The following is a 26,876-nucleotide window of genomic DNA, read 5'->3' as shown; positions in this document are numbered from 1 at the left end:
TGATATTTGACAAAACTAATACAATTATGTAAAGTTTAAAAATAAAATAAAATTAAAAAAAATAAAAAAGAGTGTATTTCCTGATTCTAAGGTATGGAAGTAATATAAATAATATGAATATGTAACATAGAGGCAACTCCAAGATATTAAACAATTCAGAATCATGCTTCATGCATGGTCTATATCAGAACAAAGAAGACTTCTGACAATAAAATTTGCTTTTGTACTCAAAAAGGCAATAATATTTATTTTCTTTATAATAAATACATTTTTTATATTTACTTTTTATAAAAAGAAATAGAGGAAAACAATAGAATGGGAAAGACTAGAGATCTCTTCAAGAAAATTAGAGATACCAAGGGAACATTTCATATAAAGATGGGCTAAATAAAGGACAGAAATGGTAGGGACCTAATAGAAGCAGATGATATTAAAAACAAGTGGTAAGAATACATGGAAGAACTGTACAAAAAAGATCTTCATGACCTGGATAATCACAATGGTGTGATCACTCACCTAGAGCCAGACATCCTGGAATGTGAAGTCAAGTGGGCCTTAGGAAGCATCACTATGAACAAAGCTAGTGGAAGTGATGGAATTACAGTTGAGCTATTTCAAATCCTGAAAGATGATGCTGTGAAAGTGCTGCACTCAAGATGCCAGCAAATTTGGAAAACTCAGCAGTGGCCAAAGGACTGGAAAAGGTCAGTTTTCATTCCAATCCCAAAGAAAGGCAATGCCAAAGGATGCTCAAACTACCGTACAATTGCGCTCATCTCACACGCTAGTAAAATAATGCTCAAAATTCTCCAAGCCATGCTTCAGCAATACGTGAACCATGAACTTCCAGATGTTCAAGCTGGTTTTAGAAAAGGCAGAGGAACCAGAGATCAAATTGCCAACATCTGCTGGATCATCAGAAAAGCAAGAGAGTTCCAGAAAAACATCTATTTCTGCTTTATTGACTATGCCAAAGCCTTTGACTGTGTGGATCACAATAAACTGTGGAAAATTCTGAAAGAGATGGGAATACCAGACCACCTGACCTGCCTCTTGAGAAACCTATATGCAGGTCAGGAAGCAACAGTTAGAACTGGACATGAAACAACAGGCTGGTTCCAAATAGGAAAAGGAGTACGTCAAGGCTGTATATTGTCACCCTGCTTATTTAACTTATATGCAGAGTATATCATGAGAAACGCTGGACTGGAAGAAGCACAAACTGGAATCAAGATTGCTGGGAGAAATATCAATAACCTCAGATATGCAGATAACACCACCTTTATGGCAGAAAGTGAAGAGGAACTAAAGAGCCTCTTGATGAAAGTGAAAGAGGACAGTGAAAAAGATGGCTTAAAGCTCAACATTCAGAAAACGAAGATCATGGCATCCGGTCCCATCACTTCATGGGAAATAGATGGGGAAACAGTGGAAACAGTGGCTGACTTCATTTTTCTGGGTTCCAAAATCACTGCAGATGGTGACTGCAGCCATGAAATTAAAAGATGCTTACTCCTTGGAAGGAAAGTTATGATCAATCTAGACAGCATATTAAAAAGCAGAGACATTACTGTGCCAACAAAGGTCCATCTAGTCAAGGCTATGTTTTTTCCTGTAGTCATGTATGGATGTGAGAGTTGGACTGTGAAGAAAGCTGAGCCCCGAAGAATTGATGCTTTTGAACTGTGGTGTTGGAGAAGACTCTTGAGAGTCCCTTGCACTGCAAGGAGATCCAACCAGTCCATCCTAAAGGGGATCAATCCTAGGTATTCATTGAAGGGACTGATGCTGAAGCTGAAACTCCAATACTTTGGCCACCTCATGTGAAGAGTTGACTCATTGGAAAAGACCCTGATGCTGGGAATGATTGAGGGCAGGAGGAGAAGGGGATGACAGAGGATGAGATGGTTGGATGGCATCACCGACTCAATGGGCATGGGTTTGGGCGGACTCCGGGAGTTGGTGATGGAGAGGGAGGCCTGGCGTGCTGTGGTTCATGGGGTTGCAAAGAGTCAGACAAGACTGAGCAACTGAACTGAACTTAACTGAGGCAATAATAGCTCTAAAAGGGGGCTTCCCTTGTGGCTCAGTGGTAAAGAACCCACCTGCCAATGCAGGAGACAGGTTTGATCCCTGGGTTGAGAAGATGCCCTGGAGAAGGAAATGGCAACTCACTATAGATTCTTTCCAGGAGAATGCCATGGACAGAGGACCCTGGCAGGCTACATACAGTTCATGGGTTTGCAAAAGAGTCAGACACGACCTAGTGACTAAACAACAACAATCTCTAAAAAGACATTTCTGTTATTGCACTGGGCTTTCATATCAACTCTAACACCAAAAGGCCTAAACAAGATATATAACTTGATATACATTATTATTGGACAGTTTATTGTATATCCTGAAAAGAAAAGAGACTAGAAAGGCTTCTATCACCTAACTAATTTTTAGGATTAATCTATAAATGAATTTTATCGTGTTCATATCCTTCCATGTAAATTATTGCATTCTGTTATATTGAATTATTTGAAATTGTCATCTTGTGGGTCAAAAATTGTTGAATGTCAGCAATTTCATAAGATTCAACCAAATAGATTACTTCTTAGGTATCTTGTTTGAACTAAGCATTGAGTGGTGCAATGGGGACTCAGCAATGAAGAAAAACTGTAACAGTAATAATAATACCAATAGGTAATGTCTAATAAGTACTTGGGGAATAAATGCTTCATAAGCTAATTTTTCTGATAATTCACAAAGAAGGTAATTCTTACAATCCCCACTTTACAGATAAAGAAGCTGAGAATTCTAGGAGGTGAAATAATTTGTTCAAGGCTATACAGCTAACAGATATTCTCTAAACTAAAATATTTTACTACCAACTGGAAGAGATGAACACATGATGTAATGCAAGACATGGCAGAGGGTGGGTGCCGAAACAAGGCTCACACAAATTGCATGGGGAAGGTCATATGATTAAGGCTTTCTTCACTTTACAAATTAAGTCATCTTGGACGAGAGACAAGGGATAACTGTCTTTCATAGAATCTTAATCTGTAACATAAAGTATTACGTGGTCTCTGGATTTAGTATCTGACCTTTAGACAGTGACAATACATTATACTTTTATTTAGTGAACAAAATACAAGGACAATTTAGAACTCAATATTCAAATGAAAGAATGATAAATTCTTCAGTCTAACCATAAAGTGAATGAAGCAATATATGCAATGGAGGCTGTGTTTTGGAAGCTGTTCCAAGTTCATGCAGGGTTGATCCTCTTCACCTACCCACATGAAATACTGCCTAGGAATCAGCAGTCTGTGGTCGTCAAGCTAAACCCAGCCTGAAGTCTGGTTTTACAAGTAAAGTCTTATTGGAACACAGCCATTCCCATTCCTTTACAATGTGTTATTAATGATCGATAGTTTAAATAAAGACTGTTTTGGGCCCCTATACCTGAAATTTTATTCCCTAGCCCTTTAAGCAAAAGCCTGACTCTTGATCTAGTCTAATAGACTTTATATGATAGCTATCTACTGTAAAAATAGAATTCCTAGAAGCAAAGTAAGATAGAAAACTCTGTGAGAGAGAAGGTATGCTTTGGTACCTTTTATATTTAACTCACATTCAAACTAGCATAACAATATGTGTTTATAGGTTCATGGTTTGGCTATATCTCTTTATTTACTCAACACAGTGTACCTTAAAGAATATTATTTTTGTATTCTTTATTATTTCAGTGAACTAACTATAATTTTTTTAAATGACCTCCCAACTTTAGGAATTATTGGAGTGTAAATGGAAGAGGAGAGGGAAAAAATGATGACAGATGGAGGATGAATGAAAGAGATTTTCTTCACATGAAGACCTTCTCTTAGGCTGCTTATTTCTAGGAGATTGGAGAAGATACTTCATCCCAGGAGGAATCTCGATTTATTTTGAGGAAATCCCAAGCATGGAAAACAAATCCCACATGGATAAGAGATTATTCTCATAGTTTAAGGAATTCCTCCACAAATATTCACAGCCAGGGAGCCCTGAATAAGGGAATTGAACACTAGTTTTCTGATACAGAGCTGTTGTTTTGGGTCCCCTTATTGGCAGTTTCTTTGATGGAACAATCAGTTTTATCATATTTTCTAAGTTGAACAGAATGAAACGGAGAAATAGAAGAGCTTCATAAACCTCACCCTTGGTTAGTTTTGTTTGTTTCTGGAGTCACTCTGATGACGTTGTCAAGACTTTGGTCCCTTTAAGACATGGAAAAAGGGATGAGATCATATGACAGGTTACATCAAGTGGTTGAAAATATTTACTAAAATGGAAGAGCATTTTTTGTTACAAAAATATTTTACTAGAAACTATTTATTAAAATAGAGATCATCTCAAGAGATTGGAAGGTTTTCATTGTTGACTCTGAAAATATATATTTGGACCTAACTATAACCACATAGAAATAATGAACAATAATTAGTGGTTTCAGAAAATTCATGATGTGCCAGGCACTGTGCTAAGTGATTTATATGATTCAATACTCATATCAACCCTATGAAATAGTATAAAAATATTAATAAACAGAAACCTCAATGAAATAGAGTTGGGAGACCAGAATGGGGGCTCTCTCCTGCCCTGTGCCAATAGCAAAAGCCAGCAGGAAGAGGAAAGACTGTTCTTCTTTCCTGGCGAGGACTCAGCCAATTGAAAAGCTGTGAACTCTCTGTTTACTTTGGTCCTCCCAATCTCCTTCCCCCCTCCCCTCTATAAAAGTGTTCTTCCTTCCCCTGCAGGGACTTTCATGTGGCTCCCCATGGTTGCAGACCCCAGACTACAATTCTCTGATGATCTGAGCAAATCCGTCTTAGCTGGAGAAATATCTGACAATCTATTTTTTTCAGGTCAACAATAGGAAGTATCATCATCTGCATTTCACAAAAACTGAGACCCACAAAGATGAAGTTTTCCCCACATGGCCTGCAGTGGCAAGGCTGGAATGGAAAGCTATGTAATTAACTCCAGAGTGTGCACACTTGTCATAACACCAACCATCTTATTGGAAATTATTAACTGAATTAACATTGGAAGTGACGAGGGAGCATCTGGCCCGATTTCCTTACTGTGAGGATGAGAAAACCGAAGTCTAAACAGGAGCGTGATCAGGGCCATTTCTCACTGTTAGTGAGGGCAGAGTTATGCCCAGACCCACATCTCTGGGCTCTGGTCTGATGCTCTTTCCTCTCTCTTGTGCCATCCCTCTGCTTAAGAAAATTAAACAAACTAACCAATAAAAGTGTCCTGACCACTACTGTTTGGAACAGGAAACTCTGTTCTATGTTATGTGATAGCTGGGATGGGAGTTAGAGGGAGAATGGATACATGTATATGAATGGGTGAGTCCCTTTGCTGTCCACCTGAAACTATCACAGCATTGTTAACCAGCTACACCCCAAAACAAAACAAAAAGCTTTAAAAAAATAGCTAAGTAAAATGATTGCACATAAAAGACTACCCAGAAAACCATCATTTCCCTCAGCCCTTGACAACCAAACACTTTATTTTCTTGGTTGCCAATGGATTTGCCATTCTGGACATTTCAGATAAATGATATATAATTGTGAAAAAACGTGTCTTGTCCATCCAGGGAAAACACTGCACCTACTGAATCAAAATACCTACATTGTATTAGAAATTGGCTGACCAAAGTCTTTAACAGCTTACATATGAGGTAGTGCAGCTTACACGCTTTTTCTTGAACTACCATTGATACTATAGCAGTGTCAGTCTGCTGAAATGATGATTTAAGTATGTTTTTAAGCATTGGTTAACATGAAACAAAAAAGAGGAATGTACTAAAGCTTACCCTTGCACACTTTCCCCAGTTCTTGGGTTCACTTTGATGAGGTTATCCAGGTCTTTGGAACTTTAAACAAAAAGAAACGTAATAAGTAAAAATGAAATTATGTCAACTAATTAAGTCAAACTAATTACTTTATAGGATATATGTGCTCAAGATGAATTTTACAATTAAGTTTTGAGATAAATCAATACCAGTCTATATGTTTCACTTAAAACAGTAAAACTTTTTTGACTTTCATTGGTATCAGTTTCCTATATACCCTCAAAATAAAACCATAAAATTAGGGCAAGATTGAGTTTAAAAGATCATCTCTGGAATTATTTGCCCCCAAAAATCCCACCTTGTCAGCCCCATTTAGTATTCTACCTGATGCAATAGCTATAATTAAACTGTGTTTTGTTAATAATTTCCATTTAAAGGGATTTAAATGGAAATTTAAACACTTTTGGATTTAAACACTTTTTTCTTTAAAGGGATTCTATATCCATTATTTCACAGGATCTTTATAATAATCAAACAACAAAGTGGAACAGACATTATGATCTTAATTTTATAACTAAAGAAGTCTCAGCTTGGTATTCAAGGGACTTGCTCAAAGATATCCAGCTGATAAGTAGTGGAATTCAGATGTTTTGACTCCAAACCACTTTTCAACACAGCTTCTCTAATGAGAGCCACAGACTGATTCAGAACTTAATGCACAAATTGATGGGAAGGAAGAAAGATAAGGTGTAATCCTCACCTTGGGTTACTTCTGTTAACTTCAGGGGTCACTTGGATGAGATTGTCAAGACTCTGGCCCCTTTAAAACATAGAAAAAGTGGTAAAGTTGATAACAGATTACAACCAAGTTAATAAAACTATTCATTAAAACTCAGAAATAGTATAAACACTGAGATCATGCCAAAGAGCTGAAGATTGTTAAAAGCACACAGAAGTATGTAGGGATTTATACATCTCTGAAACTCATTGAGACTCAGAGAGACAATACTTTAATCTTGGAGCCATCAGGCACTAGCAAATACTGAGATAGGCCTCTACTTTGATTCACTGAATGCTATGCCCTTACCTTTTCCAGGTGCACTAAACATACTCTGTAATAGTCTGTGTACACAGTCCTGAAACATTCCACAAGGCACAACTCTACCCATCAGCTTCCAACATGCTGTGCGAATTTTGAACTTTGGAGAACACTTATTTTGTAAAATTGTCAGCCGTTAGCAGATTTTCTATTTAAACACTGGATTTAGATAAGTATACCCTGAATATTCATTTGAAGGACTGCTGCTGAAGCCGAAGCTCCAATACTTTGGCCACCTGATATGAAGAGACAACTCATTGGAAAAGACACTGATGCTGGGAAAGATTGAAGGCAGAAGAAGAAGGAGGTGACAGAAGATGAGATGGTTGGATGGTATCACCAGCTCAATGGACATAAGTTTGAGCAAGCTCCGGGATATGCTGAAGGACAGGGAAGCCTGGTGTACTGCAGTCCATGGGGTCGCAAAGAGTCAGACATGCATGACTCAGCGACTGAACAACAATAACAAGAAGCAATTTGTTAAAGTCCATAATATACAATCTGTTATCTCCTGCTGGTACCTACTGTGTATTAAAACTACAAATTTTGACTGGTTGTGTTGGCAATAAACAATAAGATTAAAATCTATCAACTTTTGAAATGTAAGTTATAATGTAAAATTGTAATGTAAAACACCATGTAGTCACTGAGAATGACTCAATATTTTACAGTTACCCTTTAGGATCTGTGCTTCTGATCTTAATGGAATTTTTCTTTTTCCTATTGCTTCTACATGTGTTTTCCACATTCCCAGTGCTAGCCAACGTGCCTCTGATCTACGGAGGATAACATATGGGTAAAGAACATCCACAGAAGGGACATTTACACCCTGTATCCCCATGCCCCGTGGCCCTGCTAAGATCAGATCATAAAGTCTCCAAGGTGGTGTCAATGCAACATCAAAAGATACAGATATCTGGAAGCAGCTAGCTAGATACTGACTCAAGTTCTTACTTATTTCCAGATGTATGAGAATGTGCACATCCATGCTAAAAGCGGCAATAAAAAGTTTGAACCTTTTTCATGCAAATAATGAAATTGTTAACCCCGAAAAAAACAACTATTCTACCCCAGAATATCCTATGTTGATTTTTTTTAACCCTTTGTTGCCTAAACAAAATACGTGGAATTCGAATGCCAGTGACTGAGAAAAAAATATTCCCAGAATTCTGTTTCTAGTACTTTGAGTACTAGAAACAGTAGTACTCATTTGAGTACTCAAGAAGAAATCCCACAGCATTAAGCATTGCAACTCCTCTCTTGTAATATGTGTTGGTTCTGTTGGAGACCTTGATCTCTTTATTTTGAATAAAGCACCCAGAGGGTTGTCTAAATTTTAAGGTTCATAAACTCAATAAAGAAGAATGTGCTAGTTAAAGTAGTAATGGAAAATAATATTTTGAGCTCCACGGTGGGAAGCAGTGCCTCATAGTGTATATCTCTTCAATACTTATGCAGTCTTTCAATCCACAAACAGTTACAGAAAGCCTACCATGGCCCCAAGTGCTGGGATAGCTGTGACCAATACAGACAGGCTTAACCCTAAAGAAACATCCATTCCAGGACTTCCCGGTGGTCCAGTGGTTAAGAATCTGCCTGCCAATGCAGGGAACACTATTTCCATCCTTGGTCTAGGAAGATCCTACACGCTGCAGGCAACTAAGGGCACAATTACTAGAGTTTGGCGCTCTAGAGCCCACAAGCCACAAGTACTAAAGCCCACATGCCCTACAGCCCATGCTCCACACAAGAGAAGCCACCCCAAACAGAAACCCATGCACTGCAGCTGGAGGGCAGTCCCCACTCACTGAAACTAGAGAAAGCTCGCGTGCAGCAACGAAGACCCCGTGCAGTCAAAAATAATAAATTAAAATCAGTAAATTTTAAAAAGAAGCTTCCATTCTAACTTGGCAAGAGGCAGGCTATATGCAATCAAACATACAAATGAATGCTACAATTCTAGATAATAACATATGGTATTAAAAAATCAGTGCCTGGTGCCTGTGATGCTAGGTTTGGAGGAGGGCGTGGTGATGTAATTATATTCAATGGTTAGAAACAGTCTCTTTGAGAAGCTAACAATTTGGGAATAGAGCTACCCAAAGTGGGAATAGCAATCACAGAAGTGTTAAGGCAGGAGTAAGGCTAGATAGAAGAGAGCTAAGTTTGGCTGGACTTTACTGAACATGTGAAAGGCCATCGCTCAAGTTTAGAACTTAATTCTACCTGAATTAAGAGAACTTTGAAAGTTTTTTAATAAGGGAGGGAGACAATCTTGTTTTATTTTTAAGAGATCCACAGAGTTTAATGATGCTTGATGAAACGAAAAAAGAAGACTACTGCCCTTAAGGCTCCCAGGAAGCATACACATACAAATACACGAATAGACACAAAGACTGCAACACTCTTACACACATACACACAAGTGCACACACATACACAATCGTGCACATAGGTACTCATATACATACAAAAGCACACGGATATACTCACACATATATTCAGGCACGCACAAGCATTTGGACAGATGTATACAATCACACACATGTCTGCACATACATGCATACACTCATATGCATTCACACATGTAGGCACACACGTATGCACACACAAGTATACACATGTGAATGCATACATATTTGTGTGTGTGCATGTGTACACGTAGGCAAACACATACACACACACACCCCTCAACCTATGAAAAACAGTAGGTAATGATTTGAAATACTCTCTTTAATAAAAATTAGAAAGATAAACCATGAATTTCTCTTGTAGAGTCAAAGTAAATTAAGTATTTGAAAGTATCTAAATCATTGTTGTTGTTTAGTCGCTAAGTCATGTCCAACTCTTTGCTACCCTGTGGACTGTAGTCTATCAGGGTCCTCTGTCCCTGGAATTCTCCAGGCAAGAAACCTGGAGTGGATTGCCATTTCCTTCTCTGGTGGATATTTCCGACCCAGAGATCAAACCTACATCTCCTGCACTGGCAGGCAGATTTTTTACCGCTGAGCCACCAAGGAAGCCCCATCTAAATCATTAAGAAAACATAATTCATGTGAATCTTTATTATTGCTGTTAATTATTTGTATCTCCAATGTGCCAAGTATGATAGCATTATGATCTCTAAATTGAAGCATGGGGGAAGTGACAAGGCCAGAATTTGAACCCTGATCCTTTAGACTCCCTGCTCCCTTTCACTGCCTCAAGCTCCCTCCCTGAAACACCTAGGTAACCAGGGAAATCAGCACTTTCTTCTTAGTTTATTGGCTGCAAAAAACTGCACGTCTGTAACACAACGGGTCACTGGGTCTGCAACCACACCAGCACTGCTGAGAACAGGATGGCCTGACGATGCACACCAGCTTCAGCCAGCCGGGGCCTGCAGGCTTTAGTGCCACAGTTTAGAATCAACTCCTAATATCATGTACTGAGTGAACGAATGGAAAGAGGTTCAAAAGAAACCACATGGAATTACTTGGTATGCTTCTCAGCAACATGACAACAAGCTCAGTTTCAGATATGTTCCATCTGTCTTTTAAAAAATAAAAAAAAAGCAAGAGGACATAAGCTTTCCAGATTTCCTTGGCAATTCACGGGTAGGGCAAGTCTTTTACAAAGTACACTTTGTTAACCTCTTCATCTTTAAACATACATTACACAACATACATATATACACACTGCATACAAATATAGTATACATGCATACATGATCTGTACATAAACACATTCACACACACTACTTACACACCCACAGAATACACTTATTTATATTCACTATGCATTCATACACGTACACTTATACACACATACTACTTACATACACACATATACATTTATTTATATATATAAATATACACATTGCGATGGGCTTTCCTGGTGGTTTAGACCAAGGACAGAGTAATCTGGTGGGCAACAGTCCATGGGATTGCAGAGAGCCACATGGCTGAGCAACTAACACTTTCACTTTCATATCCACACTGTGATGGTTAATTTCACATGTCAGCTTGACCAGGCCACAGGGTGCCCAGATGTTTGGTCAAATATTATTCCAGGTATGCTGTGGGGGAGTTTGGGGATGAGCTTAACATCTGAATCTGTAGACTGAGTGAAGCAGATGGCCATCCCCAACATGGGTGGGCCATGGCTCTTCAGTTGAAAGACTGAATAGAACAAAAAGGCTGAGGTAAGAGGAGACTTTGCCTGCCTGAGTGCTTGACCTGAAACATTGCTCTTCTCTTGCCCTTGAACTGAAGCTTAAACATGGGCTCTCCTAGTCTAAGGCCTTCAAACTGGAATTGGAACTACACAACTGGTTGGGTCTCTAGCTTGCCAACAATAGATCTTGGGAACTCTCAGCATCCATAAGGGTATGTGCTAATTCCTTATAATAAATCTCCCTTTCTACCTGTATATCCTACTGTATTTCTACTGTATATTCTACTGTTTTGTTTCTCTGGAGAATCCTGATTAATACACACTCATACACATATCAACACACTTATATATGCACACATACATTTACATATAACACAGTTTTTTATATCTTTAATAAATAAAATTAACTTAAAGTATATTTTTTAAAACTTTTGATTTATTTTATATTGGAATATAGCCAATTAACAATGTTGTGATAGTTTCAGGTAGACAGCAAAAGGAGTCAACATATATATACATGTATCCCTTCTTCCTCAACCTTCTCTCCCACCCAGGCTGCCACATAACATGGAGCAGAGTTCCCTGTGGTATACAGTAGGCCCTTGTTGGTTATCCATTCTAAATATAGAGTGTGTACATATGACATTACTATTTACACTGTACATACACATACATCCTCACACACACACATACACACAAAGAAATAAATACTAGATAAGGTAGTCAAGTTCCCATTAAATTTCTCAAAATCTACCTTATAGCAGATGTCACCTGAGAATAAAATGCAAGAGTTCACTTCTGTGTATCAGTCATACAGAATTGCTTAATATGATGTATTTGGGAAAAAATAGTTCAGTTTGGTTTTAATTCCAATTTGCTCTCCTGAATGCAAGTACTCAGAATTCCAGTAAGTTTATAAATGTCAAAGGAGAAATGAAAAGCTTTAAATTACTTACCTCTTAATATTTTTATGTGTTTCAGGGTTTACTTTAATAAGCCCATTGAGGTCTTGCTTCCTTTGAGTAAGGAAATGAGTTTTAATGAATGTCATTAAAATAAAACACTAATCAAGTGAACAATGATTGGAAAAATTAAGAAGTGATAAAATATACACATACTCTATCAATGTAATTTTTAAAGCTCTAAATGCAAATTAAAACTCTTCTCTCACATCCTGAGCTAAAAACCATTTAAGTTTCTTAATTTATCAACAAGAAACTTAGCATGTTTCTGTTTTATTCTCAAAATGTGTATGTATACATTAAATGACTTACTATTTAACAAAATCAACTTTGCCCTCAGATATATCTTGTTTGAATATCCCAGATGGGTGGCACTGAAGTAACATAAGCTATTAATAGATAAAGTTCTATACTGGATCCAGATATAATGTAAATTTCCATCTAATAAATCAGATATAATTGCCTGTTTTATTTTTAGATGACAGTAATAATATAAATAATAGTTTTACAGTATTAAAATAATAAAAATAGATGTCTTCATATAAATGCAACCACTCCCCCAAATCAAGCCTTTTAGAATATAATTAAATTGTGTGTGTGTGTTAGTTGCTCAGTCATGTCCAACTCTTTGTAACCCAATGGACTGCAGCCCAATAGACTCTTCTGTCCATGGGATTCTCCAGGCAAGAATGCTGGAGTGGGTAGCCATTCCCTTTTCCAGGGGATCTTCCAAACCCAAGGATCGAACCCAAGTCTCCTGCATTACAGGCAGATTCTTTACCATCTGAGCCAACAGGGAAGCCCATAATTAGATTATGGTAAATTATAAGAGCAAGAAAAAGGCCTTAACATGGTAGGAAAATAAATGACTCATTTCTTGGGGAGATGCATGTTTCCTCCATTAAAAGGCACTGAGAAATATCAGAAAGGGCACAGCCCGAATCCAAAGGTGGCAGGAGGAGCTGGCAGAAGTACTGTGACTGGGCCCTGCTGCCTGTGGGCCCAGCTCTGAGCAAGGCCAGGATGAGAGGCTCTTACTTGAAGTGTGTACCGCCCAGCGCCTCCCTTAGATCGCCTTCTGAGACACCATCCGTAGAGAAGTTGCTGTCATGAATTTTAGTCTAGCCTCACTCTTGGTTACCTTTGCCATTTTAAAAACTCACTTTTAAAATGTCAAGATTGCACTTTCTTTAGACACAAAGGAATTCAATTCAATAACTCACCTCTAAAGCCAAACCAAAATCTGGGAGAAAAGGCAACTTCCTATCAAACATTGGCACAATTCTTCAAAAATAAGCAATCTTATGGGGAGCAAGGAGGAAAGGTCATGTGACCCATCATTCTTATCCAATTCCATACTAGTAAAACATGTTTATGAAATTAAAGTGCCAAATCATTTTATCTTTGTGCTTCCCTGTGGCTCAGATGGTAAAGAATGTTCCTGCAATGCAGGAGACCCAGGTTCACTCTCTGAGTTGGGAAGATCCCCTGGAGAAGGAAATGGCAACCCACTCCAGTATTCTTCCCTGGAGAATCCCATGGACAGAGCAGCCTGGCAGGCTACAGTCTATGGGGTTGCAAAGAGTCAGACAGTGAAAGATCATGTAGCCCCTCATTATTATCCAATTCCATGCTAGTAAAACATGTTTCTGAAATTAAAATGTCAACTCATTTTATTTTATTGTCACTTACAGAAATCAGATTTAAAGACACTAGTATGTCTTACCCAGTGGTGTTTGCACTTTCTTTGGGATTCACTTTGATAATGCTATCAAGGTCTTTACTTCTTAAAAAAAAGAAAATTAGATCAGTTTCAAAGTATTCCCATAGTATTTTTTAATATACACATTCCACATTATTTATGATTAATTCAAGCTTTCAGAGAAAATTATTATACTAGTATTAAATTAATTTTTGTTATAAAACATATCTATCAATAAAAAGTTAACTTAATCTCTAGGATTCTATTGGGCTACGTGAATTTAAATTAAGATAGAACATTCTATAGACTCTCCAGGGTAAAGCTCGGGGCAATAGGGTTCAGACACAGAGGAGAGGAGCCAGACTCAAAGATATGCCCCCCTTCAATGGGCTGAGAAAATCACACAGCTAACCCAGGGGAAAATAACCAAGATTCGGAAACATAAAAGCTGATCTCACCCTCTGCTTGTCTGATCTGTCGTGGCATTTGCTTTAATAACCTCTTTGAGATCTTGGCTTCTTTGGGAAAAATATGAAAACCTGTATCAGTTAGGTTGCATTCAGTTTTCTCTGAAAACCATATAAACAAGAACATTCCTGAAAGGGTGTCAGATGTTTCCAGGGCCAACTGACTGGAGAAATTGTGATGTAATTTTTCCTTAGCTTATCTTTATTAATTTCCACAGTTTAAAAAGCTTCACCAGGACTTCCCTGGTGGTCCAGTGGTTAAGATTCTACACTCCTAATGCAGGGGGCCCAGGTTCAATCCCTGGGCAGGGAACTAGATCTCTCATGCCGCAGCTAAGACCCAAGACAACCAAATAAATTAAAAAAAAAAACAAACTTTACCAACACACTTCTCACTTTGCTTTTTTGTCTTTTATATTTCTCAATTTAAATAGAAAATTTGTCTCATTTTTAAGTTATTTAAGAAAATATAGAATAACAGGCTTTCTTGCACATTAGGGCAACGCAAGCATGTGGTCTTATAGAAACAGGATTCATCATATTCCTTACTTCCTCTCTCTGACAGACCCCAAAGTACAACGGCTCATCTGTGACAGAGGAAACCATAACACTCCATTTCTAATGAGGTGTAAAAAGCTAGCATGAAAAAAGGGAGCCCCATCATGTTAGAAGCTTTACTTACCCTTTCTTGATTTTGTCAGCCCTTTGATTAACTTTAATAAGACTTCCAAGGCCTTGGTTTCTTTACAGCATTGGAGGGGGTGGAGAGAGCAGAGCAGTGAAGAGAGAAAGAGAAAAATTCAACAGCAGATTTCTCACAATAGGAGTAAGATGTTATCAGCACCTAAAACATCAGAAGTCTTTAGAAATATTTAATTCAAGCAGCTCTTCTCATGCCAAATGCTGATATGCTAACTATCCTATAGTGAGGGCCCAACCATGACTCAGTCGTGATTAACTCAATTTAAAAGTTCTTTCCACATTTCAACTTTTGCTTTCTTTATCCTTCGAGGGTGGGTTGGTGGGAAGCTAACTTTAATACACGTGTTGAGCTATTGTCTGCCTTAAACATGAAAATCATTCATATTAAGGGTAGAAATCAGAGGATCAGCATTTTGAATCTAAACACTTTGAAGATTTAGAAAAGTTATCTTTAATAAAAAGAAACCTTGGAAAAGTAGAAATAACTCTATGATGACTCCAGTGCTTTATATGAGTTGGTCACAACCAATAAAACTTTCACAGGCTGATAGCTTAAAACAGGGAAAATGAAAGCTAATCTTTCTAAATCCCCCGATTGTTCAATGTTATTTTCATCTGTCTCTGTCTTTCACTGTGATAAGACTGTTGACATCTGAGGTTTTCTTTCTGTATAAAGAAGAAGGAGGGAAGAAGGAAAAGGAACTATGCCTGCCCCCTACTACACCATTGAGAGCTGTCTTTTCTGCATCAAAGCCCAGTCACTATCAAGCTATCCCAGATCACAAATCATTCCCTTTTTTCTTCTTCCCTAGCCCATACAATGATTGATTTGTGATACTCATCTCCCTTTTCCTAATTTCCACCACTTTAATGGAAAACTCATATAACCACTTATAGAGAATTGACTGTTTTCTCACTTCATCTGTTCTCTATTAAAAAAAAAATCACCCATAATAATGCTTGCGGATTCATACTATACTAATACGTTGTTAATAAGTATTCGATGTCTGAATGGAGGTGGTGATTGTCAACAATTTTTACTATATAGATTTTGTTAAGTGCTCTACATTAGAGAGGGTTAAGAAGGCATACTTCCAAGCTTGACCAGGAAAGCTGGAATATCTGCCTGTGCACAGATTGGCAGAGATTAATGGTTTTTAAAGATAACCAGGACAATAGAAATCATCATGTTAGGAAGGCAAATCTAATGACTAACCAAATACAAGGTAAAAATAGCCAATCTGGAGAAAAAGCAGTGGAGACCCCATACATCTTTAGCCTTGTGCAGTTCTTGATTGTTCTGGGATTTTCTTTAATGAAACTGTCAAAAGTTTGATATTTTTCAACATGAAAAATAATATCAGTAGTAATTCATTTTCTAGTATATCAGTGACAGTCTAGAACTGTAAGTCAACTTCTTTAAATGTTCAGTTACTGACCATTAATTAACACTTTTTATGATACAAAGTCAATAAAAGCATGGCTTTTGACCTTGAGATGTTTACAAGTGCATCTGAGTGATAGACAAATGAAGTGAGTTGATCAACATTCCAATTGAAAAATGCTTTAGTCCCTGGTAAAGACTTCAGGGGTGAGGGGCTATACAATTGGCATCAAAATGTCTTATAGTGAATATATTTAGTCCATAAACCAGCCTATTGTCCACTACGTCTAGTGATCTGTTTGATTTCTTTCACTTTTAGATGTAGAGGGAACTTGGAGACCATCTATTTAGATCATACCCTTCATTTTATGGATTGAGGAAACAGAGGCCACTTGTCCAGGGTCACCCTGATTGATCCTAATGACAGAGGTAGCACCAAGATACCCGCCCCCCCCATCTCCTGACCCTGATCAAGGGTCTGTTCCACCAGCCTGTCTGACTCTTGTCTTGAGCAGAAGGTCTCCCCCAGGAAATGGCACACAGTTTACAAATCAATCAAAAAAGGCTGTAAGAGTCTCAATCAGATCTTACCCTTTGCCATCTTTATCTGTCCGGGTATTCACAAAGATGAGATTTTCAAGGCTTTTGGCTCTAAAAAACACAAAGAAATTAAAATAAGAGACTGCATATTGAAAAAAAAATTATGTTATCTTGAAAGGTCAGATACAGTAAAAAATTTTCATGAATTGCTCATTTACTCTTACTGAATAGAGCAGCAGAAATCCTTCTGGGCAATTATGTCTGAACTACATGTACAATATTGAGTGCACCGCCCCATCTGTTAGCACATTTTTATGCCAGAGGAGATAACTCCCTTCCAGCTAATGTCTGAAAGAATAAAACAAGCAATCTGGAAGATAATATTTTCAGGTTAGAGACAGATGCACTTACCTTTTCTCCATTAATTCTGACTTAAGATTTGCTCTGAAGAGACCATCAAGACCTTGATTTCTTTAAAAGAATTGAGTAAAAAACCTTGTCACTATTAATGATGGATACTTAACTCATATAAGCAAAGATCAGTTTATATCTGAGATAGGAAATAGAAGTTGTTTGGGAAAGATGAGCCACAATTCCTGAAATCACTTTATTCCAAACAGATTGTTTTCCTAGACTCAAATACTAAATTGCAGTGGACCTTGGAGAAAAGAAAAGAAGATACAAACTGGGGAGCTGCAAGCTGTAATAAGTCCATTGTTTGCATTCAAGAAATGTTATAGTATGAGCCAATATTTACAAAGCTGATCATGACATGTGGACGCCTGGAGTTTCAGAATCTCCTGAAAGTGTCCTGCAACTCTGGGCTCAAATTCTCACATTGCAATTGGAGCTGAGAAACATTCAGGCATCTGAGACAGGCACTCCCTCCATGTTTCAGAGCCAGCTCCCTTCATGCATCTCTACCCGCCTGGCCTCATCAGACTGCGGAGTCTGATTCCTGACCTAATACCTCCTCTCTCTGTAAATTAAAAAAAAAAAAACAAACTGAAAAGCAGCAAATCGTAGTGAGTCATTGGTTCAGTTCAGTTCAGTCACTCAGTCGTGTCTGACTCTTTGCAACCCCATGAACCACAGCACGCCAGGCCTCCCTGTCCATCACCAATTCCTGGAGTCCACCCAAACCCATGTCCATTGAGTTGGTGACGCCATCCAATCATCTCATCATCTGTTGTCCCCTTCTCCTCCTGCCCTCAATCTTTCCCAGCATCAGGGTCTTTTCAAATGAGTCAGCTTTTCGCATCAGGTGGCCAACGTATTGGAGTTTCAGCTTCAACATCAGTCCTTCCAATGAACACCCAGGACTGATCTCCTTTAGGATGGACTGGTTGGATCTCCTTGCAGTCCAAGGGACTCTCAAGAGTCTTCTCCAACACCACAGTTCAAAAGCATCAATTCTGCAGTGGTCAGCTTTCTTTATAGTCCAATTCTCATATCCATACATGACCACTGGAAAAACCATAGCCTTGACTAGACGGGCCTTTGTTGTCAAAGTAATGTCTCTGTTTTTTAATATGCTGTCTAGGTTGGTCATAACTTTCCTTCCAGGTGAGTCCTTGGTAGTCATTTATTAATAGATCATTTTTGTCAACACAGGGCATGAAAAATCACATCTCTTTATCATCAGATCTATGAACTCATTTGCTTTGTTTCTCCTTCACTCTGGTACCTACTTATTTTGTGCATTAGTGGGCCAAGTAACAGAGAGAAAACTAAAATTGCACTTCAAGCTTCAATTAATAAGATCTGTAAATTATGCAATTACAAATGATTCAAAATAAGCAGGTAATATTAACTAAGAAAATTAGTGGGTTTTGTAGTGATTAAACTAAAAGCATTCAGTGACCAAATGAAACTATTTACATACTAATATAATGGAATTTCAGGAAGATAAATGTGTTTATTTTTATAACTGCTTTACTAAACAATGGTGTATGAAAATCAATGACAGTTTAAGATTAGTACCTTTAAATTGTAATAACCATTTGTAACAATGATGAAATGAAGATTTCTGCAAGCTTTTTGTCCAAGATTTGTAGGACACTTTTGACTAGCCCAGTATATGGGTCGTCATGCTCTAAACTACTGAAAAGCACCAAAGGGAATTCAGTAATAAAGCAAAAAAAAAAAAAAAAAAGATCTTACCTATTCAAACTTTTGTTCATTTTGATGAGATTATCCAATTCTTCACTTTGGGAAGAGAAAGAATATCTCCATTCAGTAAAAGTCAGGGACAGATTCAGCTTAAAACAACTGTTTCTGAGTTTTCTGAAGTTCAACAAATATCCCACCTTCATCATCCATGAAAAACATGTCTATCTTCCAAAGCTCTCCTCAGACAGACCTTTCTGCAATAAGTCTTTCCCAGTCCTTTTAGTGAATAGAGAGTCCTACATTTTTGGAAGCTTTGCAGTGTTTTGGGTTTTTATATCTCCTTTATGGTACTTACCTTGCTATACTTTGTAATGTATTAAGTTGGCCAAAAAGTTCGCTTAATTTTAAGTAAAAATAAGACATGTTTTTCAGATTCACCAAGAATTTTATTGAATAACTTATTCACTAACCAAACTTTTTGCCCAACCCAGTAATAGTCACACAATTGTCTCCTTGCTTCTACATATATAAGTGTGAGTGTACATAGAGAGAAACACAGACACATACACACACTCCCACACCACTTAAAATTTAGAACAGTTTTATATTGGATCCTCTTCAGTGCTTAATCAGGAGTTTTTCACACAGTAGATGCTTAATACAAGGTCAAAGTGCATCAAAAAATATAGGTATGTTGACTTATTATAGATTCTATCTTTGCATAATGTGCTTGCACAGAGAAAATTTTGGAAAACACTTGTTTATCAGTAAGTCTGGTCTCTTTCTGGAATTCTACTCTCCCTCATTCCAGGTCAGCTAGATTTGCTCTCCTGCTTTTGTATTTGAGAACTGTGAAGTCTATTGGCTGCTTTTTCAGGAGCTACCTGTTTAAGCCAAACCCCTGGGTTCTGGAATATTCCTTAGCTCAGCCCTCTCCCCCAAGAAGGTGACTGGAGTGGATTTTCCTTCCTGTTTGCTCCTCACAGAACCTCCTCCCCTCATCCCTTCTATCTACCCGCTTTACCCTCATTTCTCTTGCCTTCCTCATCCAGTTTTCCAGTTCATAAATCTTGGTTCTCTCTTCTTCCTGCTCTAGAATCACACATTTTCCACACTTCCTCAATGTTCCTCTTTCTTCTTGAGTCATCACTGGTGTAGACCAGGAGGCCAAGGAAGTAGGTAGTTAGACATTCAGGTTCCCAAGTCAGGGATACTTGGATTCCAATCCAGGCTTTACTGCTTATTACTTGGTGACTCTGGGTGAGTTGTCTAACCTCTTGCTCTCTCAGTTTTTTCAGTTGCAAAGTAAGAATACTAATCGTCCCCACCTCAGAAAAGAACCAATAAGTTAATGAATAGAAAGTGATCAGCGTGATGCCTAGCATGTCATAAACTCTCAATTAATTTTGGCAATTATAGTAAACAGTACCCAGGCAATATTAATGTTTTCATTTTTAAAATGCTTGCTATATTTATTTTTTAAACTGAATTTAGAGGCACCAAGACTTTGGCTCAGCTCTCGAGAGGTCACTGAGTCACTAATGTGCTTAGAGATGCCTGGTACAGCAGATCACCAGAATAGTTACTGGCATGGTCCTCTCAGGGACCTGAAAAACGTATTCAATCAACGGCCATCACAGAGATGAATCCTTTCAAGTAATATTGCGTATTCATTGGTAGAGCCAAAGGCTGAGAATAAATATAGAAATGTGAAAGTTGCTAATCCTGACAAAAAATGGATTAATGTTCTATCCTTGCATGGGACAAATGTTACCCAGACCCTAACACAACACTATATCGTCATCTCTTATTTGAAATTCTACCTTCCAACTCTGAGGCTACAAATCTGTTCCACGTCCCCTAGGGAAAGAGCAAGCTCTATACATTTTCACTCCAAACCTTTCTGACTGGTGAGTCACAATGATGAGATTATCAGGATTTGGGGTTCCACAAGAAAATTAGCATAGATCATGAAAAGACACTCTGTGGGAAATTAAGTAAAATGTGGACTGCATTGTGAATGAAGAAGCTGGGCTTTAAAAATGGCATCAAGTTGATGAAAGCTTGGATATTAAGTTTCACCACTGCATTTGCAATAAATTAAATGCTCTTAGTCAGATAGGAGTAATAGTCCATTTCCCAAAGGAGTATTACAAAGCAACTCAGATAAACATAAAAGCTATATCGAGTCCCTACATATAGCCCAGAGCATCAGACATTTCCCCCGGTCCCCGTCAAAGTAGCAGCTTCTCCCTGTGGATAACGTGTCTGGCTGTGGAATTTGTGTATCCTGGTGAGGAAGAGGGGACAGGAAAGCTAATCCAACTGAAGCTCTCACTGTTTTTGTTTGACTGGTGCCAAACCGTAATTGCCCTTTGGCGTCACTCACCTATCTCTCCCTTAAACAGCTGTCAAAAAATTATCCAGTCCAAAACACTGTTCAATCCCCATAAAAATATTCCTCAAACAAAAATAAATTAAAAAATGAGAAATCTAGACACTTAGACAACGGAAGAAATGAAAATAAAAATTTTAGGATACTTTCCACTGTCTCTGTCCAAATCTAGACTGTGTCCATGAGCTGCAGAGAAGAGCTCACCATCACTTCTGTGACTCCTTCTCAGGTCTTTGAGCTGGCAATCCTAACAACCCTCTTAGCACTGCTAACTTCCACTGAACAAGGAAAAAAATTCTGTAGGCACGGGATTAAACCACGGAATGTTTATACCCAAGGTTTTCTCACTGCTCAGCATTGTCTTACCATTATCCACTATATAAACACTTCTGCTTTGCACAAAGCATTGTGTTAGACTTTGCAGATGACAGATGGTGAGAAAGACAAAATATCTGCTCTAGGAGATTAAAGAGATAACAAAGAAGATGAGACATTTACATAAATACCACAAAACAATACTAAATATGATTAGCTGTTATGTAACTTGAATACTAGGACTCTAATCGCTTAAGGAGGCAGAAGTCACATCTCACTGGGTCACTCACTTGGAAAAGACCTCACAGAGGCGTTGGTATCTGATCTGGATCTTGAAAAATGGGTAGAACTTAAATGTATTGATACGGTGGCCTTGAGGCTGGAAAAGGCGTCATGAATAGAATGGTATAGACAAAGGCAGAGGCTCTGGAAACTTCAGAAAGGAAGTGGTTTAATTTGGTATTGAATGTAGGATAAATGGAACTGGTGAAGTCCAAAATTGCTAAGGAATGTTAGGTCAGAACCAGGTTAACAAAGGCGTTACATGACGTTATATGCAATTGACTAGGCCATGGGGAGCCACGTGGAGTGATTTTTCAAGCAGAATCATAGAAAGAAAATTCCAGCAGTGATGGTAGTAATGGTCTAGTGGGAGAAGAGACTGGAGGAATGTCAGTCAGTCTGAATAGCTACTCTGATAACCTGTGATGGAACCAATGAGGGTTTGAACTGGGTGAGACCATGGGTGTGTGCAGGGCACTTTAGACATTTAATCCACACATGCCTGATACTACATAGAGGGGTCAAGATGGAAGAATCAAAAATGATTCCAGAAAGGTGGGCTTGCCTGAATGAAAGAACACAGAGAAGGCAGGAAATACCACGTTTGGGGAGGAAGTTGAAAATAACCTGGGGCATTCTATATGGGGGTGCTGGGGAGATGGACAAGCACAGACCCAGGTCAGAACATACGTACAGGACTGGGGGTTTGGAGCAAGGTCAGCACCATGAGCATCACTCCACAGAAGAGAAAGCGGAGAAAGAAGAGTGTCCGTCCGTGTCAGTATTACCCGTTTCTCAGGAACACTAATCTAGAGAGTGACTCTTTCTTCCTTCAAATTATATATAATAAGCAGCATCAGGCTTTCGTTCATATTTGGAAGATTTAAAGGTACTGGCTAAGCATTTTTGAAACAGAGAGAGAAGAAAAATGCAAGTTCAAAACCTCTTGAGCGCTCACCCCTTGTTAGTTTTCTGAAGCGAAGTGGCCACTTTGACAATGTTCTCCAGATCCCGACTCCTTCAAACAATGAAAAATAAACTCATGTCAATGACAACTGAGCTATGCTTAAAGGAACTAAAGTAACTGTGTTCAGTGAAGAAAGCAAAAGTCCATACGTTATCAGAAATTACTGACTTTAAGTGAGTAACAATAGCCTATCACATCAGCTCACAGCACTCACACAAGGGCACACGTGCACGCCAGTCACTCCACCGGGGCATCGCCTCTGCCACCTAGTGCTCACTGAAATAATTACAGTTTCTCCTAAAGACGTGTATCGGCTATGTGCAAGTTACGTACTTAAAAAGGATATGGGGTGGAAATTCAATTAACTGCACAAGTAAACACAGAGTATGTTTAGAAGTTTTTCTATCAACCAGAGAACATTATAATGTCACTGAGCATACATTATACATAACATTATAATGGCACTGAGCATATATTAGATGGTAAAGAATCCACATGCCAATGCAGGAGACCTGGATTCGATCCCTGGGTTGGGAAGATCCCCTGGAGAAGGGAATGGCAACCCGCTCCAGCATTCTTGCCTGGAGAATCCCATGGACAGAAGAGCGTGGCAGGCTACCACTCACAGGGGCTCAAAGAGTCGGGCACGACTGAGTGACTAACACTTGCAGTTTTCAAGCAACATTGAGCAACATATTCAGAAGATCAATTAACCCCTTATATGAAGTGAAAGTATCTGTCTTCTTAGGCTTCCAAAGGGAAAGAAAGTACATTTAAAACTGTAGGGTACGTGGAATCACCTGACATGTGATGGACTTACATCTCTAGGTCATGAAAAGGAATAATTTTAGGTTTACCTGAATTAAGACCTGTGTTTCATAAACAATACTGTATAGAAAGTTAACAGAGTTCCATGAAGAAAGAATTTTGTAGTCAAGTGAACTGAGGAAACATAACTGACTTTTAGAGATTTGGAATGTACATATATGCACACTGAAGGCTCTGGAAATTCATGATAGAGAAATCTATTCTCCTGTGTTTCCTAAATGTGTTGGCTTTTAAATGCCTCTTTCCCAGAACATTCATTGATATCTTGTGGCACATAGGACATACTGTAGAAAATGCTGAGATACAACTGTACCTTAAGTCAGTAGGCAACTCCTTTAACTCTCCTAAAAGGTAAGGTATCTGCGTGACATAAGTCTAAGAGTCACGGGGGATAATAAAGAAAAAAAAATACATAAAGTTTTGCACTTTTAAAAGTGTTTTCAGTTAAAAAAATTGTTTAAAATAAAGATTTATTATAATGGTTAAGATGGTAAATTAAGATGGGCTTCCCAGGTGGCTCTAGTGGTAAAGAACTTGCCTGCCAATGGAGGTAGGCATAAGAGACATGGGTTTGATAACCTGGGTCGGGAAGATCCCCTGGAGAAGGGAATGGCAACCCACTCCAGTATTCTTACCTGGAGAAGCCCATGGACAGAGGAACCTGGAAGGCTACAGTCCATGGGGTTGCAAAGAGTTAGACACAACTGAAGCGACTTATCCCACATGAACAAGATGGTAAATTAATGCTGTGTTTTTTACCATAAAAAACAAACTGGTTTATCATATTGGTTGACTTATAAAATAACATTGTTCAAAAACTAATTTCAAAAATAGTATTTTTTCAAATAAATAAATAAAGATACATCTAAAACAAATACTAAACCAGATGGGATGTTTAAGACAATAGGCGTAAACCAGGACTGTCATGGGGAAATCTTACTCAAAAGCATCAATACAATTTGTAAGCCTTTTACTGATGGTGCAGGAGAAGCTCAGTGACCTTATCATACAGCCAATTCCAAGCAAAGGTTTTGTAGACGTTCAGTCAGATGACTGTATTTCCACCTATTCCCTTACACATCAACATCAGCTTATGTCATAGACTCTGGGACAAGTGTTAGGAATAAAGAGAGATTTTCCTGTCTTAAGGGGTTTGATCTTATTCTGTTATCACATTCAGGGAATTTTGGTTGTTCTTAATGTAATATTTAGAAATAGCAATAAAAGGAATAAAATTATCTAAGTACATATAAAAATATTTATTACCCACTATTGAAGTCAGATGGAAAACTGATTTTGTCTGTTTTATTAATTTCATGTATGTTTCAGTGTTCTAATAAAGCATACTTTATCATTTATACAATTATATAGATATAGATATAGAGATATCAGGATAGATCATTGTACCTTATATTTCTTTCAGCAGATCTGTTGGCTTCTGTATGTACACTTGGTTTAGCTGGATATATCTGCCTATATTTTTCAAATTAAAGATAATGTCTGTTAGATAAGAAAACACTTCTCTGTTAAATTTAAATTTATGAAACATTTACATTCAAAGAGATGAAAGTGTGCTTTCTGGAATAAGAGCACTGTGGAAATAAACTTCTAAATATGTTCATGTTCATTTATTTTAGTTTTCAGTCATCAATAAAGCACTTATCTTTATTAGATAAATACACTTATCTCTATTAAATAATGATACAAAGTTTTTAAGTAGTAAAAACCATGTTTTGTTAGGTGTCAGGAACATCTTTTTCTCAAAGACTCAACCCATTTGAATACTATCAAAAAATATGTTTGCTCAGATAATATGGTAAACACTTTCATTTTTCCAGCACACCCACCACATTGGGAATGACCACACTGAGTTGTTAGAATTAAATTTTACAGTGTTAGGTTCTGTAACAATTTGTGGTATAAGGCTTTTCTCAGCTTTTTTTCTAAGTATCTAATTGACCTACTTACACATTCTTGCTTGTTCTCAAGAAACTAAATTCAACTATTTTTTGTACTCCTGAGGACATGTGTTAATTACATAGGAAACACTTCCCTTTCATATTCTTTCATTAAAATCATCTTGCTGTGATTAAAGTAATCAGGGTTTAAAACATGCAAGTTGTCCTCATTTTATATTTAGGATCATTTGTGGAAGAAATAAATTAGAGTAGTAAAAACAGATTAGACCAGTTCTGATGAAATTTAGCTTCTTTTGAATCTATTCAATTCACTGCTCTAGAATCCAAGGTTTTGAATTCAGGAGGTACTAACACCAACTTTTTTAGCCCTCTGAAAAATCCAATTCACATTAATATTACATTGCTCAATACTGTCAAAGTAAAAGGAAAAATAATATAAGATAGAAAGCCTGAAAAGTTATTTTCAAGTGTATAATTATAACCATTGCACAGATTAGAAGTCATAAATCTGGCCTATATTTTTCATTAATTCAATGAAGAAGAATTTTTTTAACATTAAAAAATATTATCCTCTCTTCCTAAGGACAAAATTTCAAAGATCCTGTGACATTTCAGTAAATAGAAATTCAGACCTGAGTTTTTAACACATTAAGTTGAATGCCTCAAGCTACATAGCCCTGTCACGCAATCAGCATTTTCTGGCCAAAGTTATCCTCTTAATGAAGAACAGTTTTCCAATAGTCCTACATGTTGTCAAAAAAATCACCATCAAAAAGTAAAAATACAAAAGAATCAAAGGCAGGCCATCAAGCAAATCTAATGTATTCAGTCTTCACTGAGACACCATTTTAAAAATCTCTCAACAATAGTGGAAACGTGCTGTGTGAGTCTTGGAAAATAGCTTGAGATTAGTAAACTGTTTAACAGCAACACATGGGGAGGTGCTCAGATCTCCAAATTAGTCTCTAAGTATTTGTTGCTAAATATTAATTAGAGAGCACTGGAGTTTCAAAATGAAAAAGCAAGTCTGTCTTTTTTTTTCCTTGATTTGGAGGCAAGGTAATTATAATATTTTTCAAAATTTGTTGTAGCTTTTAAATAAGTTACAAATGTCTCAGTAAGACTAAAGAACTACCCAGAGGTATTTTCTAACGTAAGGGAGGGTTTGAACAGTAACACAAAGTTTTAAGAACATCTTTTGTTAGAAAATG

General features: G+C 37.7%; 1 protein-coding gene and 1 non-coding gene across 10 annotated transcripts in view; one reads left to right on the top strand and one right to left on the bottom strand.

Annotated features, from left to right (window-relative positions):
- The window catches only part of SCEL (sciellin), a 125,336-nt gene that overhangs the window by 42,996 nt on the left and 55,464 nt on the right, over positions 1-26,876 (bottom strand). For 6 of the 9 annotated variants that reach the window (XM_061435161.1, XM_061435159.1, XM_061435158.1 and 3 more), the window contains 12 exons: positions 25,154-25,219; positions 22,910-22,969; positions 19,011-19,055; positions 17,259-17,318; positions 16,899-16,958; positions 14,904-14,963; positions 14,213-14,272; positions 13,779-13,838; positions 12,047-12,106; positions 6,597-6,656; positions 5,858-5,917; positions 4,191-4,250 (listed from right to left, as the gene is read on the bottom strand). In XM_061435161.1, the coding sequence (XP_061291145.1) occupies positions 4,191-4,250; positions 5,858-5,917; positions 6,597-6,656; positions 12,047-12,106; positions 13,779-13,838; positions 14,213-14,272; positions 14,904-14,963; positions 16,899-16,958; positions 17,259-17,318; positions 19,011-19,055; positions 22,910-22,969; positions 25,154-25,219 (711 nt within the window). The remainder of the gene's footprint in view (positions 1-4,190; positions 4,251-5,857; positions 5,918-6,596; positions 6,657-12,046; positions 12,107-13,778; positions 13,839-14,212; positions 14,273-14,903; positions 14,964-16,898; positions 16,959-17,258; positions 17,319-19,010; positions 19,056-22,909; positions 22,970-25,153; positions 25,220-26,876) is intronic. The other 3 variants (XM_061435157.1, XM_061435165.1, XM_061435160.1) reach the window with 2 other exon arrangements.
- Positions 14,462-14,534, top strand: TRNAR-CCU (transfer RNA arginine (anticodon CCU)). The gene has a single exon. It is a non-coding gene; the product is annotated as a tRNA-Arg (tRNA).

The sequence above is a fragment of the Bos javanicus genome, chromosome 12 (genome assembly GCF_032452875.1).
Source record: "Bos javanicus breed banteng chromosome 12, ARS-OSU_banteng_1.0, whole genome shotgun sequence".
In the NCBI taxonomy this organism is placed as follows: domain Eukaryota; kingdom Metazoa; phylum Chordata; class Mammalia; order Artiodactyla; family Bovidae; genus Bos; species Bos javanicus.
The sequence above is the reverse complement of the archived record's forward strand: the minus strand, read 5'-3'. Positions and strand labels throughout refer to the sequence as shown.